General features: G+C 47.1%; 1 protein-coding gene and 1 long non-coding RNA gene across 3 annotated transcripts in view; one reads left to right on the top strand and one right to left on the bottom strand.

Moving 5' to 3' along the window:
• Positions 1-2,395: 2,395 nt before the first annotated feature.
• Positions 2,396-21,383, top strand: part of LOC135898155 (uncharacterized) — a 64,833-nt gene continuing 45,845 nt past the window's right edge. Inside the window, exons 1-2 of the long non-coding RNA XR_010563275.2 lie at positions 2,396-3,673; positions 10,238-10,400. This is a non-coding gene — a long non-coding RNA (uncharacterized lncRNA). The remainder of the gene's footprint in view (positions 3,674-10,237; positions 10,401-21,383) is intronic.
• The window catches only part of Rdl (Resistant to dieldrin), a 225,350-nt gene continuing 214,210 nt past the window's right edge, over positions 10,244-21,383 (bottom strand). For both annotated transcript variants that reach the window (XM_065426929.2, XM_070535419.1), the window contains exons 10-12: positions 20,899-20,976; positions 19,276-19,389; positions 10,244-10,610 (exon numbers count right to left, since the gene is read on the bottom strand). In XM_065426929.2, coding sequence (XP_065283001.1) covers positions 10,356-10,610; positions 19,276-19,389; positions 20,899-20,976 — 447 coding nt within the window. In that variant the 3' untranslated portion in view covers positions 10,244-10,355. The remainder of the gene's footprint in view (positions 10,611-19,275; positions 19,390-20,898; positions 20,977-21,383) is intronic.

Here is a 21,383-nt window from a genome sequence, read left to right as displayed (position 1 = left end):
TGGAATAAGCGGTCAACGAACAATCGTCCATTGCTGACATGGTGTGATACTTTTTTTTTTGTTCGATTGGCAACAACTGGAGGAAACGTAGCCTTTAAATGCCTGCACTGACGTCTCGCTCTCCTAAAGAGTAGAGGCGTGAGTAACGACGCTCAAGAAACACGCTAATCAAGCACCGACACATTATCTTGTGCTGTGGGTAACAGTGCTAAAAAGACTAGGTTATATAATTTGTTTCTCTTTTCAAATGGTCGTCTCGTATGAGTCAACTGATGTTCGCAAAGAGTTACTCTAAAGCCAGAGGGAGAGAGAGATAAGACTCACTGAAGTGCGTGCTGAGATCATAACGACAGAATTCAACGAGTTCGAGCTTTTGACACGACAGTGACGTGGAACGTAATAGCAAAAAGCGGTAGCCAGTGCTGTGTGCGGAAGTATACCATTAAACAGTGAGAACGGCGCAAGAGTTCATTGTTAAGGTGAACATTAGGTGCGAGGGGGAAACCCCGATAGAAACACCCCGAAACTTCTTAAGTACTTTATAATAAACAAAGGTCTTATTGCCATCAAGAAGTATTCGTGAACCGTAAATAAGATAGCTACGAGAAAAATGAACCAACGAGCGCAATCATATCGTTGAAGAAGTAGTAGAAGGCCTGAGCGCACATTAACAGCATATATGGGGAGAAAATTTCACTTCCTCGCTGTTCTGAATGAACTAGAGCTTTTACAACTGCAGCACCATTTCTGTGAGTGGCTTGTGTTTTATAAGTTGAAAGTGAATAAGACGATACAGACTAACAAACTGAGACACTTCGGTAATGAAAGAACGTCACGAGCATTTCACGTATAGCACAGAAAAAAAAATAACTTAGTGTGACAAGAAGAGCAAATAGGCTCCGATGACAGCAAGTATGCGTGAAACAACAAAACGTGACAGCATAACACAGACACGTGTCCCGCATTCCGAAAACCTGTTTTAAACCCGGAAGCACCCAAGAAACACTCTTGTCTACTATTCAAATCCTACGTACATGGTGTATTCGGCCAACAGTCACGCCATCATAACACTGAAGAAAAGCTCTCAGACAAACGGGGACATTGTCCTCACCTCGGCTCGTGTATAACAGAGAAGACAGAAGAGCCACTGAAAGAGGAGGAAACAGAGCGAACCGGAACGTATGCACTGCGCGTAACAATTCACCACGGAACAGGAAACGGCTTTGGCTGCGCAACAGTCTTGTCGAGAAACGTGTTTCCCAGGCCGCTCCACTTCCTACGACGGAAGGGAGCGCAATGCTACACAAGACGAGAACAAAAACAAACAAAAAAACAACGTTGCACCCCAATGAAAGACACACACTCGTCATAGGGCTGTTGTTGGGTGAACAGTACGTCGTCAAAGACGCGGCATGGCTAAGTTCACTATGTGGAACGTAACTGCAGCAGCTCCACCGTGGTTACAAAGCGCTAACGGGAGGACGAGTTTCTCTACTCGATTACTCAAGTGCAGAACTGCGCAGCATATTGTGCTCTTTCTCTCTCTCCAATTCTCCGTCTCTCCCTCCATCATTGTTTCCCTCTTCATCCTTTCTCCTCCTCTGTTTGTACGAGTCAGAATACAGATGGAACCAGCGAAGCAACCGGTGCGACTAGACGGGGCACAAATCTGAGCAAATACTTCTGTCGCGGAGAGCGCCGCCCCACGTAGGGGGCGCCACTCACGGTCACGATATTCGGGAAGAAAGGGTGTCTAAGTGCACGCGAGAGAGAGAGAGAAAAAGAGTTTGGGACGGGTGTGCCGACGGGGAGAGACGAGGCGGAGGTCGAGGAGGGGACCGCGGCACAAGCACATACACGAGACAGAAAGCTGCGAGCGACGGGCGCGAGGTGGCGGGAAGCTCGCTGGCTTCGAGATTATCTCACATCACGACGAACCACGTCCGCGTGTGGCGTCGTATTTCTACAGGGTGGCTAGACCGCGCAAGCACGCGACTCGGCACAAGACAGGGAGCGCTAAGCGTCTATGGGGCCGTGGTCAGCCGTTCTAAGCAATGCTCTCTGCGTTTCGGATAAAAGATGCTTTCTTTCTTTTTAAAAAAAGAAAGACTATATTAGAAAGCTAAGAAGGAAGAGGCGCCGGTTTGGGAGACTGAGGCGCACCTCCCGACAGCGTGGCGCCGGACGTGGGGAGGGCGCCCTCTGGTGGTGCGGCTGGCCGGCCGACGACGCCAGGGGGCAGCGCCGCCCGGCTGTGGAAAGTTTGGACCGGGCTCGCTGGAAGACGCAAGGACACAACGGCGGGGGAGGTTCTAAAGAGTGCGTCTCATGCACATCGGTGTGTAGTGGAATCTCTATGTACATCGGATGTCTCTTGCGCCCCGTGTGGCCGTCATGCCTAGAGAGAATTCGCCATGCACTTTGTCATGCACTTATAAAAAGGAGCACTAGGCCTAACACAGTAATGTTTGTGATTATATACACGAAGTTTGTAAGCACTTATGTACATAAATGGGAATTAGAGAGAATCGGCTGTTTCCGCTGTGTTGCGTGTGTATGTGTCTCACTGCTTATCTGTGTGTTTATGTATGTATGTATATATATAATATATTTATATTCTCTCTGTTTCTCTGTGGGTACTTGTCTTGCCTCAGATGGTGGCGCCTCCGAGTGAGGCGACGGGATTGACTCTCTGAAAACGTCGGTAAAACTGCGTTACGCATACTGTACTGCTGGCAGGCCTGAACTGAGCTACGCGGGGGGTAAATAGTACGGGGGAGAAAAAAGAAAAAAGAAAAGGTCTGCAAGACTCGAGGCGGTGTACGACAGCCCAGCGAGATCGCACGCGTAAGCGTCAAGCTGATCGAGGGTCCTACTCTACCGCGGCGTCCACCCGAACGCGCACACCGCGGCAACGTACGACGCTTCGCTCAGCGCGACGCGCCAAGGATTGATGCGCGAGGACCTGACGCGAGGACGCTCCTAAAAATGGCGGGAGACCTGCTACAGGTTTACATAAGCAGGAGCGCGCGACAGATACCCGAGACCAAAACCCATCGGCGGAGGTCGCAGGTTGGCGAGCCGAAGGACACCGCCTCCAGACCTGCAGACGCGCTCCGTGTGCATTTGCCGGAGCGAAACTCCTACAGCTGGGCGCTTCTTTGATTCCACAACCTGCCGTTACAGAGGCAGGAGTGCTCGACGCGGTAACGCGCCTATTGCGCACATAAATGTGCAAGGGCCGGGTGGGGGGGGTGATGTGGGTGCGGCGCAATGCGTTTCGCGATATCGCGACTCGAGTTTTTTTTTTTTTTTTTGCGTCACTGCCCGCAGCGCCTCGATCCAAAGAAGAAGAAGAGAAAAAGCAACAACCAAAAAGAAGATGACAACTCTGAAAACACAAGACCGCCGAGCGAAAGGAGCGTGCCCCGAAATGTGGCACTCGGTATAGTATAGCAAGTGCGACGTTCCGTCGCCAACTAAGTCGACGAAATTCGAACGGAAGCTCTCGGTGCGGCATTCGAAAACTCGGCCCTGTACGCGTTGGGAAGGAAATCCGTCGTCATCATCGACAACCACCCACGTGACGTTCCTGTATAACGCAACACGCGTTTGAAAAGAAAAAAAAAGATGAATGTAATTCGCAAACGTTTTGGGGGAGCTCAGTAGAGACGTAAGCACACGTTCGTCGTTTTCGCGTTTTTTTTCATTTGTTTCTTTGCGTGATGGTGGTCGCATACCCGAACTCGAGGGAAGAAGAGACACGCTTTTGCCAAGGCCAGTACAGCGGAAGTGTTTTGTTGTTTGCAGACTACCCATGACGTCGTTCAGCGCAGGCATGCGCAAATGGCAACGCTTGTTCACAGAAAGTGAGTTTCGGGTTGTCCCGTAGAAGTTCAATAGACTTCATTTGCCGGAACGTACTCCAGCGATGCCTCGAAGCCACGTGATAACATGGCTAACTCACCTTATGTCGAAATAGGTTGTGCGGAAATATATGAGATGGAAACGTTGACGTCGCTGGCGTTTCCTGGTCGTTTGAGCAATGAACCAGTGCCCCCCGTTAGCTGGTGGTGGCAAAGGTGTAAAAGACGCGACTTCACTCCTGATCCACCATACATTGCATGGCCTCAGTCCCAGAGAGTCAGCTGTTGATGCAGTGTACAACTAGCTGCTTGAACACTTGCTTTTGCGGCCGTGTCTGAGCACGTTGGTACCCGGGAGTTCCGCACTACCACCTCTTTGTCGCGGCTTCTGAGTCTTCCCATTTCTCAAGTGGTCATATTACCTTTGTTTTAGGGGGGGGAGGGGAGGGGATGGGTGCTTACTTCCGTTTGTGATTTCTTTTACGGAGAAAAAAAGAAAGAAAGAGCGAGAGAGGTGGAGCGGAAAGAGTTTCCCGGCCGGGGTAAGCGAGAGAGAGAGTGTAGTTGGCATGCACACGTTTAACAGATACTCGTGTCTACGTAAACATTCGCGAAAAATAATTCAGGTACATTGCGCTGGCATATCAGAGGATATCTATATCTATTACATTGGAGTTCATAAAAGGGCGCCAGAGTTTAATAAGCAACAATAGTCTGGCCCGTGGAGAAGAGTTCGCCTTTAAGGAAACATAAAATGGAAAGAACTCAATGTAAAACAACTTAATTTGTTTCGTTACACAGGCTGCTCTTACACCTTACCAGCTGGTCGATTCGATTTAATGCACCACCCTGTCCAACCAAACGAGTATTGCTGGCCTTCGCTTTAAGATGAAAATACAAACATGAAATGAAAGAAAAAAAGCACGGTGAATTGTTTTGCCGCTATTTTTCTTTAAATACAACGTTGCATGTATTCGCTTGTCTAAAAAAAGAAAAAAAAAAGAAAGCCTAGAAATGTGAGCCCCTGCACGAATCGGTCACGTGCATACCTGGTCTCCTAAGCTGATAGTTGTGATTAGTGGAGATACGAATGAAGCAAGGTATGCGCACGTTTAAACACACGTGAATTCACTGCGTCACTCGATGCCTGCCAGAGTTAATGTAGATATTAGATGCATTAAATTCAGCTGCCTAAAAGTAAGTTACTGTTTCACTTTCTCGGGTCCAACCCACAAGCATTTTCAGTGAAAAAATAACCTGTCGTGGTCGATGCAAAGATCTGGGCTCACTAACGAACAGTTTAGTTTAGATGGTTTCGCCAAGTTTTCGACAAAGCGTATTAACCGTAGAGACAATTCATTGTGATTTTATAATTAACTCGAGTATTGAGAACACGACTCGGATTCTTAGCATGAATTGAGCCGGATAAATCTCCAGGAAATCTAGTACTGTGCGGGAGCGAAGCACTATAATAGTTTGCACAGTTCCGGGCATTCAGTGAAGTACCGAATTGGTCATGATAAGAGAGCAGCAACCGAAAGCACGCGTTATCAAACTTTCTCAATGAAAAAACAAAAAAATAAGATCACTCAAGAAAGCACATCTACCGAGGGATCGCACTATAGGGATATTCACACACGCCGTCGTAGGCTGACGCGCTGTGTTTACTTTTTTTTTTCTTTGTCTCCTCTGAAGTTACAACATGACACTGTCGTCAGAAACCATCATTTCATGAACAAGACGTACACAGAAATTTATCACTCATTCGCACACTCACACGCCTAACAATGGGGGAGAGAGACTCGCACTCATGACAAAGCGAACCCGGTGACACCGAGGCGACCTTCATACGAGTGCTCGAAATACAGCACAGCTTCCAGTTACTCCTGGTACGGGCGGAGGACAGACGTTATACACGACCTTGGATCATTTATATATGGACAGGGACACCGCGCGAGCCGGCAAACACCAAGAGATAAATCTCGCTACAGCGAACGTTCCGAGCGGTCAAAAATCCGTTGAAGGGAAAACCAAGGGCAAGAGAATTCGTTGGAAAGCAGGTTTCATACAATATCATTGCAACGATAACATGTACTATACGTTTAGACCGATCAACTTGCAGATAGAAGTGTTTTTCAGTTAGTGCGAATGCAAGATGGCGTTTAGACAGCATGAAGAACGACAGTCTTTAGTAAAGTGTTACTGTATACGACGGTACGGATTACTTGAAATATGATCCAGCCGTTGCCTTAGTTTTCTTTCTCATCCGGAACCCGGGTTTAGTATGCTTCCAAGCACGCGAGTGAATGTTTTAGCTTCCCGCTAGCACAATGTAGGCATCTATTCTCAATGTAGATTGCTTTCAGACCAACTGCTTGCATTTGAATAAAATAACTATTGCTGGGATATCATTAGCCTCTGTCCAGAATTACCTGCGATTGATAAAGGTGGAAACGTGACCGTAATGCTCTAGTTTGCAACAAGGAGTGCAGTGTTGGAGAAGTAGAAAAGAAATTCACGTATCTAGGCTGACTAACGAGACAGTTGGCCAAAGAGATGTTGGCTACTGTAATTCGCTGCAAGAGGAGCCGAACGTAGTCGTATACAAACACCTTAAACTCCTACTCAGCACTGTGACGTTTCTGCGATGTTTTATGTACAAGATGACTAATTTCCTTTGCTCGAACATAGAGTGCTTAAAAGTTCTCATCTGCGGAAACTAACGTGCAGAAATTCAACGAGGAATTTCGACGAACTTGGTGCCCAGTTAAACACCTAATTCTTTTTTCAGGAATGAATATTCTAAACCTGAGCTTATCTTTTCCTTTACCTGCCAAGCCAACACCGCATCGTCCTTCTATGGTATCGAATAAATCCAGCATTATCAGCACCAATTGCAGGCTGAAATCCGGATGCGCAACTAACAAAACTCTCATCCTTCAGCGCGCAGGATGCAAGATGAAGTCACTAGAGACTTGGAAAGTTTCTCCGAAGAAACGCGTATATATATTGCGCCTTGTAAAAAGATAAACGAAAAGAAAAAAGAAACTGGAGGTTATTAGCCGGTTAATGGTGTTTCCTGGTGCAGGCACACTACCGACGGACCTGTATACAAGAGCATCGCGTTGGCCCAAAGTAAGGTAACGCACTATAGCGCTCACGCAGCAACAAACAGGGTGTCATGTGCCATTTAACTTCCACCACAAACACGACATCGACGATTATCACCGAGGGTACAGCTCCGAGCGGCGGCAGCACGAGAATGTGCGTCGGCCGGCTTTCGCAACAAGCAACGAACGCGCCGCAGCCACGCGCGGTACCCGCCTCGGGTGAGGGGCGGTTTCCCGAAACAGCGAAGCCGGCTCAGTCGAACAGGTCACATTGAGTACGCAAATGGCCCGTCAGTGAGGCATCATTCTTGTGTAAAACACCACTACACGAGAGAGAGAGAGACGTGCTCTCTCGCTAAAAGGACGGCATCTACTCCTACGACCCGCGCGGAGGTGCGACGACACGCAGTTACAGCCGGGAGGGGGCGCTTCCTGGACTTCGCGTCGCGAAGTCAGTGAAGAGAACCGAAATTTGGGCGAGGCGGTTCGTGTTCACGGTTGGTGACAGTAAAGAAAAAAACAAACGAAAAAAAAGACGAGGCTGTAGAAAAGCCGACGACAGACTGAGCGCCACCTCGGTCGTCCGGCTTTCGGGTTTATCGCCTGAATTTCTAGGGACGCGTTTCTTGCGCAGTCGCCAACCACAAATCCTCATTCTTTTCTTTTCTTTCCGTTACACTTCAGTTTTCTTTTATTTTTTTTTGGAGTTGCACAAGTGATTTCTCTTTGGTCATATCGAAAGTCTCGGCAGAGGGTGCTATTCAAATTTTTGGCGTGTGGAATTGAATCGGGTTTGCATTTTAAGCCAATCAGACAGGGCGCAAAAGCTCCGCCAGCCAATCAGAGCTGAAAAAAAAAAAAGGGTGAGTATTGCATTATATGGCAAACCTTGGCACTGACCAGAATATCACTCAGAAGCGCACGGGGAGAGAGAATATAACGCAAGTGTGATGAGCAATCCCAAAGATCGTCTCGAATCACGGCCAATAGTGCCAAGGAGAGCGCCACATTACGTTACCTGCATGACTAAGAGTGGTCTCGTACAGCGCTCCACACTATAGCTTCTATGCTCACGCACCACCATACGCTTCGCTGGCACATATTTTTTCATCTTCATTCATGCCATCCTGAAACTAAAGAGGGAGCAACGTCGGACACGAATTAAACGAGAACCGCTTCATTCGAGAAGGGACGACAAATGAAGGCGCGTTTTTCCTAATGAATTAGACACCTGCTCAAGAAGGACACAAGGAACGAGGGGGTTCACAACCGACGTACAAGAATATACACACCCGATGTTGAATCGCGTATAGCATATAATGTTTATTATTTTTTTTTCTGAACGCACGAAGCCGTCTTTTCTGCAAGATCGCCTTCCTTTTTTTTTATTACCCGTGATGGGTTCCGAACAGTGGCGTGAAAGCATTGACTACGACATTACTTTACAACAATGATGAAGAAGGGGTAACGAGATGAAAAGTACGTGGGATGCCTGCGGTATAGTAATACGTGCGGTGTGTGTGGGGGGGGGGGGGATGAGGAGGAGGCGCAGCAAGTTACATACGCGAGTAAATCAAAAGAGAGAGAGCTAGAGATGGACGCCGTGGTAACAACCTCAGCACAAGGAACTGCCTTGCAGCTGACGATGTCAACAGAGAAGAACGTTCAGGTGGTGCAACAGACACGGTGTAGTTTAGGGACTTCCGGCCATGCAGTATGTGATATTCTTCTCGAGTAGTGAGAGAAGGAAGTCTTCTCTCTATACATTCTAGCCATGACTGTTCTTCGTTCTCTGCTGCCGTTTGCTTTCTGCGGGCAAGGTTTCAGCGATCCAATTCAAATTGCGCAAGCTAGTCATCCACTATTCCCCCTTAAGTATCGTTCGATTCTTTCAAGATATTGTACCATGAACAAGCGTTGTCATTCGCGCTTCGCGGAGACTCGACGTCATGGAAAAGTCCTCTGCTTCATTCCAGTACAGTGTTGACGCGCGGCTTCACGCTCGAAACGTGAACACGGAATCACATCGTACACGAGAATTCGGACTCTCCCTCCAATTCTGGCCATTGTTAACCAATCAGCGTGTAGCGGTCCGTCTTGATTTCTTTTTGTTTTTCAGTTTTCTGGTTCATTTTTTTTCCTGTTGCGTGTTTCGTTTCGGGGACAATAGTCTGCTCGCGTGCAGCGAGTAATGCGATCGCTATTGCTATGCGGTCGCTTATTTACGATTCGACTCATGAGTGTACTTTTCTTCTGTCTGTCTTTCCCTTTTTTTTCTTCCTCGGTTTCGAAGAAAACAAACTCCCCAATTGTAAACCAGATGCGATAAAAAAAAATAAGAAACAAAAAGCAGTAAGCGGAGTACGACACGTGTCTGCCTTTCCTGGCTATACTCTCGACAACGGTGCTTTGGCTGTAGAGCCAGCATTGGCAAAGCGCACCTCGAAGTCGTGCAGACCCCACGCGGAAGCCGAGGGTAAGGCAGTGCACGCAGTGAACTAAAAGAGAGAACACTCAAACAAAGGCGATTTTGGTGGGCCCAGCCAGCGCTGCTTAGGCGCATGAGCACCGCTGCGCGTAGCCGTCGTGACGCAACTCTCGTGGACGGACAATGTTACGGTCATCACCCTGACAACACGTGGCGCCCAGTGCCAAATTGTACGTTTCGACATTGGGGGGCAATATTCACTCAGAACCTAAAGTTGGATTGTGGCTGGCGCTTTTACTCGAAACATCGTCGTGGACGAGCGAGTAAGTCGCTATAAGCTCATGGGCAATGATGATTGATGTCTGGGCTTCAGACACAGCGTACTGTATAATACGCATAACCTGCCGGGTGTGTAAAGCTTCTTTCTTTCCTTCTCTTTCATTTTTTTTTCGTCCACCAAAGTAGCTTCTAGGCGCGAGAGACCCCGCAAAGCACAGTCGAGCGCGTTCGTCACAGCACGAGTCAGAGTACGTTGTCGAGAAAACAGACGACGTCTATGACGCCCACCGGCGAGAGTGACGTCACGTGCAAAAGAAAGTGAGGCTGCACTACTCAAGACAGAGAGAGACGCGCTGGGCCTGCGCCTCTGCCGCGCTGGCTGGGCTCCCCGGGGGCCCGAAGCCTTCGGAATCGCCACACGGGTGGGGTGGTGGCCGAATTTTGTTAACCGTTTTGGTGCTGTTTTTAGCTTCATATACTGCGACGTTTCGCGGCTGGTTGGTGATCCGGGGGGCCATGTTTGCTGCTGCTGCCACTTCTCCCACACTTCGCAGAAGAGGGGAGGAGCAGGACGAGCGGCGACCTATTTTCTCTCTCGGATGAGGAGAACCGTGCGCGCGCACGCGCATGATCACCGCCGACGGCAGCGCCGTGCAGCGGGCGAGGCGCGCACTAGTCGTCGCCGACGTCGTCCGGCAGAACGTCGCTGATGTGCAGGTAAATGATCCAGTACATGAGGTTGAAACAGACGAAGCAAACGGGGAACACCACTCGGGAGTACTTGTCGATATCGGAAGGGCTGACGCCAAATAATTTGTTGGGGTTCTTGCAAAACGCTGCCTCGATGTCCGGCGCGCCGTTGACGGTGTTCTCCAGAGTCGAGGATTTGCTGAATCCTTTGGGGTCAACCATTTTGAGACGTACTTCCTACGGGGCGGACCCAGATTTGAGGGGAAAGGTGAGGGATGTTTGAACGCAAGGAAGCAACCGGGGTTAGGGTCAGAAAGCAGCAAGAAGGCGGGTGAAATAATAACAATTTCAACAAAAGTTGCGTGTGGATAAGAGAACGGATCAAATGAAAGTAAACGAAGAGAAACAAATACAATTTGTTGGGAGAAGGGAAGAGAGAAAGAAAAAGCGAGAGTAAGAGTATTAGTAAACGGCACCAGTATCACAGAAGCCAGACGGCTAGTCACATCCTCCAACTAGCTTGTTTGCCACACCTGTGTAGACACCATTTCATATAATGTTTAAAATCATGCATAGGAAACACTTTTTGTCATGTCGCAACAAAGAAAGGTTGCCATTGCAAACTAATTCCTTAAAAAAATGTTATTGTGACCAATTCTGTGAAATTTCCCCTTCAGGGCACTATATGAGCAACCTTTCATAAGCGAGTCTATTTGAGTTTTACAAAAAGCAAGTGGACTAAGCAGTTATTGGAGATTTTTGAAATCTTGACTTTTTATTCACACTCTAACATTGCGTTCAATTGTAGAAGGATGTATTACTGTGAGACACTACTGTGAAACAAAAAAAGAAAAAGAAATAGAAAGAAAAACACAGCATAGGGCAGTTAGCAGGTCCAATATGGAACAGCACGCCACCAGCACAGCTTCAAACACTTGCAGAGACATGCGACAGCAGTAGCGTGTTTAAGAAGCATGAATGATAAAGCTGCTTGCCCTGCAGTGCATCCCACTCGGCCGGGAAGAAAGCAGTAGAACATGTGCCAAGAACACACGCTCAGACGTCGACGCAGAACAAATTGATAACGAGGGCGTATGGACTGGATAAGCGCGGCATTGCTTAACCACGTTGGCGGCCGCTAGACACAGTTACTGAAACCTCTGCAACAGTTGTCACAAGCATTGACAAACCTAGCGATGCGACGACACACACCTAGTGTATTTTTGCTATAGGCTCACATTTGAGTATACGCAACGCAAATTAGGTATGTTGCAGGACATGTCGAACACGGAATATCTGGATTTGTTCACTGTCGTACCACCTACTCAGAAATGGAAGAGTGCGCTAAGAAATTTAATGAGTATGACATGCGCATTTTACAGACGGATACAAAACATTCTGTAGCACAGGTGCAGCGAAAAAAAAAAGACAGGAGAATAATGCGAATACCATCGTAGCCTAAGCCTGTACGTCAAAATCAAAGTGCACGCTAGACTTTTCCATACTCCAATTAACAATGTAGACTTTGCGCACGATGAACACGCAAATATACACCTCTTTCTCGTGCCACCTGCGGCTTCCTTCTCTTTTTCCCAAACAGTATGTCACAGTTTCAAGCTGTGGGCGAAAGTTGCGAGGAAAGATGGATTTATTGTTTTCCCACAGCTGCCGTGCTGCCGAAATTTCTGCGAGACCCACTTGTAGTTACTCATTGCATATTTTTAAACGTATTACAGCGTATTCATCAAAATATTTCCTAGGCTAGAACTGTTCATTAGAACAGACGCCAGGCAATAGCACGATGTTGGACGCATTTATTTCTTAATCCCCTTCTCCCCGTTTAGAGCAGCGAACCGGACCAGCGTCGGTTTGACTTCTCTACCTTTCCTTCCTTTTCTTCCTCCTCCTCCTCCTCCTCCTCCTTGTTGTGAAAGGAGTAGGCCGGCCAATGGCAGAATGAGATGACGGACGAAAAGCTCCGCGAATATGGTCCCTGAAGTGTGCCAGCATGTAGAAATTTGTGGCGTGGTTTAACTTCACTGCAGCATGTCATCCCGTTTGTTCCTTGTTACCTGTCGACGCGATTGAAGCCGACTAGATTGAACGCACACTTACAAACGTGTTTGTCGTATCACTCGAAGCGTATGTGATAGGTGCGCCGCTGTGTCGAATCATAATATTCAGTATTTGTTAATTCGACCCGATACTCCGTTTGCCAGGGAGGTATACAGTACGCGATGAAGCCTCGAATTTCGCGATACCGGAATGACAACTAAGAAAATCCGAGCAAATATTGGAGATGCTTGGTCGCCTACGAATATATTCTGGAAACAACGCGAAAAACAAAACGAAAAAAAAACGCCGGCTACAACAACGGCCTTGGGATTTGCTTGGCACTGGTGAAAAGCAATACGTTCTTCAAGTGGGATGTACAGGTGCGTGCTACACTTCTTTCGCGCTTCAATTGTCTCTCTCGCTCACACACGTTTCTTTTATTTGTTTGGCGCAGCATCACATTGTTCCTTTAGACGTATTATGCTTTCAGTCGTATTGCATGCACATTCCGCTCGCCAGCATGGAATGCAACACGAAGCTTCTGGAACAAGAAGCCAGTTCGTAATCATGCATGTGCATTCGTTTCGCCGCTACCCGGCTTGTTTTCTCGCATCGCTGCCGGTTCGGCTTTCTCACATGCGCTGCGCAAATATCTGAGAGAAACCTGCTGGGTTTTTCTCTGCAATCTCACTCCTGCCTCGCTTCAGATGGCGTTTCCTTGTTTTCTTTTCAAACAAAAGTGGAAAGGACGTACCAGCTGCTTTCGAATTCATGAGCTTCGCAATTTAGTTAGTCAACGCCATGCAATTTGACACGGCATGTATACTTTGCAGCTACGAGACAACAGTATCAGCAACAACGACAAAAAAGAAAGAAAGAAAGAGCAGCGCACTTTCCTGCAAAACAGTACATGTTGCAAACACCGAGAACAGACTTGCGCATTTCCATCTCTGCGTGAAAGCCCTATTCGTAACACGGTCCACCGGTTCTACGCGCAGAAGAGTGTTCGCACGAGCGTCCTAGTTTCCTCTAGAGAGCTGTCACATTCACCGGAAAAAATAAAAATAAAGGAGAGAAAGAAAGAAAGAAAAGAAAAAAGAAAAGATATTTTTTTTTCATGTCAGCAAAGTTCCGACACTCAGCTGATCGTAACGAATCTCAGTTACCGTACGCAGCTCCCACTGGCACTGAATATTCTTCTTTTTCTTTTTTTTTTGCTCCACGAGAAACACAAAATTTGGATACGCAAGTAGCTTCAGGAATAGAGCTTTTCTGACTACTAATGCTGAGTGATGCAACATATGTTCCGTAGACAGACGACACGAACAACTTTGCAGTTTTCCACACTTTAACGTTGCTGCGAATTCTGCCAAAGAGCGAAAAACCAGCCACGTATTTATGCTTGCACGCAAGTGCGCGACAACTTCTTCACTAAGAAGTTATTTTAATCGCTTTAAAATTTCGCCTAATCATTAATACAGCTTCGGCCTGGTGGTATACCGTGGCAAAGTATTTTAATAGCGCAAGGACGTCCTTGCGCTATTGAAATGATTTAGCTTTGACCAAGATAACATGCAACTTATGTGTGACTTGGAATTCAGGAACAAGTAATGCACGTAAACCTAATCGTAAAGCCTCGCTACGTTCAGTGAAACGTCAATTGACGTTCGTGCTTCGTATCTATGTTTCAGTCTGACGAGAAGACATGACAGAACACTGTCATGACACACATACGTATACACACACACGCACGCAAACACACACGCACGCACAAGCACACACACTCTCTGTCTACCAGTCTCTAAACATGAAAGTGTTCTTGGCGGCTCTGAGCAACCGAGTAAGCGATCCTGGCAAGTAGGTGGCCCTCTTTCTTTTCTATACCGAAAATTAGAGAGTGTAGCTTCATGTAAGCGATGTACGCTTACACGCTTAGTTTAGTTTAGTTTAGACGCTTAGTTTCCTTCATTCTGTATGGGTCGATAAGAAGACTGCTTTGTGAAAGCCATTTGCTCGGTCAAAGCGCCGCATCTGTTACACTAGCCATGACGCTTACACGAATCGGAGATGGTCTCAGCGGGATGCTTAGCCAATAGGCCACGAACGGGAGCCCAAATGCGCCAAGAGCATAATCCGGTTCTCCCTGGCCCGAGGAGCGGCGGCTTTCGTCTTCCGGGCGGCAGTATGCACGCGCGCCGCGGCTAGACGTCTCATCGCATTAGTGAATGCTCACTCGCCGCCAAGGATCTCCCTTCCCCTCTTTTTATCTCGATCCTCGACACAGCGAAGAAGTTCAAACGCCACCGCGAGGATTCAGGTCTTCAATTAGGGAGCACGAAAAACCCGCACCACGTGTCAGGGTACACTCCTGTTTTTTTCCCTGCTGGCTGCTCGGGCATGACTTAATCATATTACAGTATAGCGCAGCTAGCAGCGAGAGAACCTGAGCACGGGTATGCTCGTAGCCGGGGAGATGACTTGCCGAGAAAAAAAAAAACAAGATGCAAGATACTATTATGCCACTTCAAAGATGAAAATTGAGTGTGAGAAGCTGTCAAAACGTAGTGAACTGGTACGCCTACTTTTCTAGCTAGCAAGGAAAAGGCCTAAGATCAAAGAGGTGGGGTGCACATTTACCAGCGAAGTTTTATTACTTCGGCATATTTGGGGAAGTTCTTGCTCAAGAAAAGGCTGAAAAAAAAACCATTAATAAGCACGGTAACAGTTAAAGTATTAGAAAGTGTAGTCCTTCTCTACCTTGATGCACACTAAAGGCTGTGTCATAAAGTGAACGTTTTATAAAAGGAAAATCCCCAGAGAGTGTATATAGATGGTAGAGATATCCTGGACAGACAGGTGCATAGGCCTACTTGAACAAGCTCATTTCGTGGCATCCCGCACAAACGGAAGGCTACGGGCGCCCCCGTGGCGTGCCTATTGGCGCAAACATTTCACTTTTATGGAAAGAAGTCTATCTTTCTATTTTATTCGATAATATTTTTGCCGGCAAGTCAAACAAAGCGAGAAATCATTACACATCACTGAGCCCTCACGAATTATAGACTAGAACGTAGCGCTTTGTCGTTTTATCATGCTAGATTACGCATTGACGCAAGAACAACGTGACGGTGTCGTTGGTTTAAGAAATATACAAATTACACGCATCATGCATGAAGCTGCAGTAATGTTTGTCTTCTTTTGGGAGCGTAAGTACTCAGACAAGGCGACCAAAATAGCGAGGAATGTCTCTGGGAACGAAAAGTGAATTGCTTCCAAGTGCTGAACAGCTATCTCAACTATCTTGTCGTCTATAAAGAAAAAAAAAGAAATTAGAAAAATTCAGGTTAAAGTATTCTTGATTTCTGTAAGACTATTCTAAGCTTCCTAACTAAATCAAGTCTCAAATACTTTTGTCCGAAACAAATTGACTCAGAAGCACATACCAAGGAAAGGTAAACTTTTCCAGACCTATTGTTATTTTTTACAGGCTACAGCGCGGGGCTGCCTTCTTATCTCTACATGTTGATTCTGCTACTACTATTTTCATAGTAATTCTGGCCACTCAGGAAAAGAATTTGCATTTGTTGTTTTTTCTGCACGGCCCCTGACACTACATGGTGTCTTTTATTGCGTGCATGCGCCTGTCCAGAGGTTTAGCTGCGAAGAGCTCATTTCATCATTACGTCCGTCGACAGTGCTTACTGTGATTTCTGCTGCAACGCTTCTGTTTTCATCGGCTCCGCTAAAAGATGAAACGATGCACTTTGCGTGCTACGGTCAAGGTAGGAACGCCACCACATTAGCTTTCCGCTATTTCCAAGTCATCATGCCACTCGGTCATCTTGTTTCCCATCTATCTAGTGAGATTCCGCACGCGTTTCACTACACCTTCGCTAAGCGTTAGCTACCGCGCTCTGCATTTTTCTAGACACGCTTCATTTTCTCTTTGGTTCCGCCACCCTGCATGTGCAGGTTGTACCCTATGAATGGTTCTTACTCACACCCTCAAGGACACTGCACCGCGTCCTTGCCATGACATGAAGGTAAAACACGCATTACATTCTGCCTGTAAAGGATGCACCTCCGCAGGCATCGTGTTAGTGAGGCGAAGCTACTCGCGAACGCTCGCACTTGCGCGCATTTTCACTCACTCACTCACTCACTCACTCACTCACTCACTCACTCACTCACTCACTCACTCACTCACTCACTCACTCACTCACTCACTCACTCACTCACTCACTCACTCACTCACTCACTCACTCACTCACTCACTCACTCACTCACTCACTCACTCACTCACTCACTCACTCACTCACTCACTCACTCACTCACTCACTCACTCACTCACTCACTCACTCACTCACTCACTCACTCACTCACTCACTCACTCACTCACTCACTCACTCACTCACTCACTCACTCACTCACTCACTCACTCACTCACTCACTCACTCACTCACTCTCACTCACTCACTCACTCACTCACTCACTCACTCACTCACTCACTCACTCACTCACTCACTCACTCACTCACTCGCGCCGCTCGCGCGCACACACACACACGCACACACACACACGCACGCACACACACACACGCACGCGCGCCCTCACATTCAATTGGGTCGGCCAACCGGTCAGAATTCACTGCTATGCTACTCGTCTATACGGCGAGAAACATAACGTACTTACACCAAACCACAGGAGTGTACTAGAAAGAGTACGGGTCATTGCTGATGAGAATATTTTTTTTAATAGAGAGTTTGTCTGCATAAGTATTACCATTTACCATGTACCAAGACCCCGGATACATGGATGATAGGAGCAGCGCTGTTACTGACATCCTGTAAGTTTGTACAACCATAACACAGAAGTAACCTTTTTATGTCGCATGAGTGCTCTTGTCGAATGGCAACAACAACAGGCACTGCATGCTGATGGCTGTCTTCATACCCGCGCTCTACGGCAGCTGCAAGTTATAACAGGACCGTTCATGCTAATTCTAGCATTTGGGCTTTGGTTAAACTCCTGCCAGGAGATCGCGTAACCAGCGTGGCTGTACACGTATAGTTCTCTGGTATGCTTGGTTTGCGGGAATGGTAATACGGATTAGGACGCGCTATTTTTTAAATTGTTTCTGGCACACTGGTAGCTGTTTTGGGGAACCTTGATCGTCAGTGCCATTTGCGTCGAAGGCATAGTTGAAGAGTCGAGCCTTCCAGAATGACTTCTTGAAGGGCGTTGTACGCGAGAGGTGCTGGTGATCGGAAAGCCAAAGCAGTGCGTGTCACAGAAGCAGCGGTGCTGTGAATGTTGCTGACTGGCGGTGCTCAGCATTACTCGGCGTGTGAAAGGGAAATGGTTCCCAGAAGGAAGCGGTGGTGAAAATTCTTACGTGGCACCCGGTTATATGGCAGTTTCTGCTCGGCATAACCACCATAGTCCTATACGGCTCCCTCACTTTGTGGTTCTATGAGCGACACGAGAAAGAAAACAGGAGGGCATGTTCTGCCATCACCAGCATGACGAAATGATCTTTGGCAACACAGTTTTCTGGACATAAAATAAAGCATACTTGAGGTAATCTAGCTGACACTGAACGTTTGAGAGAAACAGTGGCATGAAGAAAAAGCACCGAAGAGCTGCGGGAATAAGACAGTATATAGTAAGTCTGACAGAAATTGATGCTGGTAGTGCAGAGAGAAGTGGAATTTCAAAACAAGACGGGAACTAAACCTTGCTTCCAGTATTTTCAGGTTTATTTCTTTGCTTCACATATGCAAAAATAGGCACTTCATTTGTTGTCATGATTTTAGAGAACTCCTAAAAGAAAGTATGTGCGCGACTGCAGGCGCCATTCTAGGCATTAAGTCTTCATTGTTTTTTCACGGCGCCTCCTCAGAATATGCACTACTTATATTCAACGTGACGTACCACTCCAGGCACTCACGTCTTCTTGCATTGGCCTACGCTTTTAAACTTTGCTATCGTGAGTTTTGTGTCCTATTCATAAGTTTCCAGCTGAAGGATCCCAGGTGAAGTAGATTGTTCTTTAATCTCAATTTTTTTTTTCGTAAGATAGACGCTTTTAGGAAATGTCCAGCATATCAGAAAGAAAGTGGCTAGTCCTCAGAGCAGAAAAAGGCACGACTTGTTTTCAATGAATCGCGAACACTAAGAGCAGCGTGCGCTCGAGTTGGAGCAAGCCCTGACATTGCGGACATCTTCAACGTTAGGGGCCAGTAATTGGCGGAGATGGTCCGAGGTTGACCCTGAAGCATCACTACATTGCTTAGCCTCTTTCGACATATCGCCCAATAGCCGGCGTCTGATAAGTTATCATACCGTTCTTGAGGGACACTGTTCTATTTATGAAACATGATCCATATGCTGTAAGTCAAAACTACAAAAGGTCAGCATTCGACAATCTAAAGACATGTTTCGTGGGTAAGAAGGCTGGATGTACTACTGTAAATAAATGTAGCAATAAATAAAGAAAATCAAAAGGTAGTTTCATTCTTCGCGCGTTCCTGAATGTCGGAGCACAATAAGAGCTTCCAGTTGAGATCATGAACGTGTAACAGGCTGTCGCAATAGTGCCAGAAGCAGCGTGAGCCCTCAAGTACGGATGCAGTACACGCGTTTCTGTCGGTCGTTCCAACTGCATCGACAGAATGCAGGGCGAAATTTTGGTTGAAATTAGCGGTCTTCGTAACAGACGAAGAGGCTAGACCAGGTGACCTGGGAGTGGTCAAATCTTAGGCTCAAGTTTGAGAACTGTGAGAACATACCAGCAATCTCAAAAAGCACCTAACGCAACACAGAACGTGGTTGGGGCTGGCCTTACCATAGGTATCCCTGGTGGAGGAGCCTGTTGTTGGGTTTGTGAGGCGACCGCAGCGGGGCAGACCTGACATGAACCCTGGAGACCAGGGCAACATTGGTCTGCGCCTCTGCGACCCTGAAAAGCAAGGGCCACAAGGTATTCGTTAATAGTCATGCGCCAGAAATTCAGAGAGAGAGAGAGAGAGAGATAGTAACCACGCTCGGCCACCTCCACTTAACAACTCCAACCAGTGGTACTTCCGCTTAGGCAAGCCTGGAAAATTTATAATATCGTCTCAGTGGTGTTTCCAACGACATTTCAGGCGGGTATTGCCTGACAGTGTGCTGCTGGAAGCTGCCCCAGATGATGCCACAGTGGCATCGCACTGAACATTTAGACGATTTCTGAAAGTCGCACCTAGAACACAGCAGTTCGTTACAGCGCTGTGCAATAGTAACTACGGCTCGCTGACAAGATAAAAAAAAAAGATGGCTCATACGGAAAGTGCGGAAAAAAAGCGCAACAAGCTGGAAGCGAAAATGCGAGCTGCCAGAAGAAGCACGTATGCGCGCAAGCAAAAAAGGGAAGTTGAAGCAGTTCCAGCTTCGTAGCCATGGGGAGAATCGAAAGCAAATATTCGGGCGTAAACATAACCCTCTTACCAGCTGTGAACACGCTTAGATACGTTACGAATAAGGAGAAACAACCACACCGCTTCCATTTTTATGCATGCCACTATACTGTCAAAATGCATATTCCGGCATGCACTAAGACTGAAATAATCGAGAGTCACAGGTCAGCACGTGCTGTAGGCTATATATATATATATACACCGCAATGCGTTTTCGGCATTGTAAATACAATCTGAGCACGTTATAGGCACTGCGTCTTTACGCATGCACGATATTTTTGTGCTATGGCGACAATCGCACATGGACAGATGGAGTCTTCTATTTTTTGGATTAAGCAAGTTTGCCGTGTCTAACCAACTGAATTTGAACGAAATTGAGGTTGCAGCTTTACCGTAAAAAGTTTAATAATCCATTTTGGTACACTTTAATACTGTTCATGAGTAGACTTAACCTCGTGTAACTCATTACCTCTAGACTATTAGTACCGCACCGTTAATAGCATGTATAAACGAAGCATTTCCGCCAGACGTTTGCTGTGCGGCTTCACTGTTCCTTTAACGAAGGTAAAGCTAGACATGAGAACACATGTCCTTGCCGGCTTTTAGGAGGCGTTAGTTGATAAAAGTAAAACATGGCGAGTTACTACTGGTTAATCTTTAAGCAAGCCTCTTAAAACGAGGGACAAAGCAAAGGAGGACAAATGCGCCGAAGTAGGACGAGGACACATACGCCGACTACAACTGTGCAGTTGTCGACACATGCGTCCTGCCTCTCTTCCTGACTTGGTCCCTGGTTTTAAGCGCTTCTTTTAAACATGAAGCGCTCGTGACGTCGCCATTTTTTCTCAAAAAACGCAATGATGCGAGTTTTTTAGACTACACGTTCAATTCCTGCCACGGCTTTCAAACGCGCCGAAGAATAAAATAAAACAACAACAACGATCAGAGGACTTGTCACGGAGTTTGGTGCGCGCGCCGCGTTGGCGCCGGCGTCGGCATTTTTGACGACTCACCATGGTAAATCCGGTTGGTGGTGCTTCCCTCGGTTGTCCTTGGGATGCCACCGCAGCAGGACAAACTTGACAGGAACCCTGGGAAACCGGGGGTGGCACCCACAAGGATCGCAACTGGGGCTCCACCACTCCGGCCCCGATGCGACTCACACGCGCCTCCACACCGCCGACGCGTGAGAGCCTCTCTTCGACTCTGTCTTTTAATTCGAACCTTTCGCGGCTCATATGTAGCAGACTACGTACCCCTAGAATGGCGCGATATTACAATGCCATTCCTCAAGCCAACGACACTAACTGACTCCGTAATCTACCCTGTACCGTAATATACCCTGTGCCGCTATCCACTGCTGCTACTGTTTCGAAAACAAAACGTTTGGACAAAGACCTTTACATGACCTCATTTGTCATCCTCACCAGCGAGATTCACTAATTGTCACTCGCCTTTAAAATTCACGTTGTTTCTACAGTGTTCCAAAATAGTAATT

This window comes from Dermacentor albipictus, chromosome 3 (genome assembly GCF_038994185.2).
Source record: "Dermacentor albipictus isolate Rhodes 1998 colony chromosome 3, USDA_Dalb.pri_finalv2, whole genome shotgun sequence".
NCBI lineage: Eukaryota > Metazoa > Arthropoda > Arachnida > Ixodida > Ixodidae > Dermacentor > Dermacentor albipictus.
The sequence above is the reverse complement of the archived record's forward strand: the minus strand, read 5'-3'. Positions and strand labels throughout refer to the sequence as shown.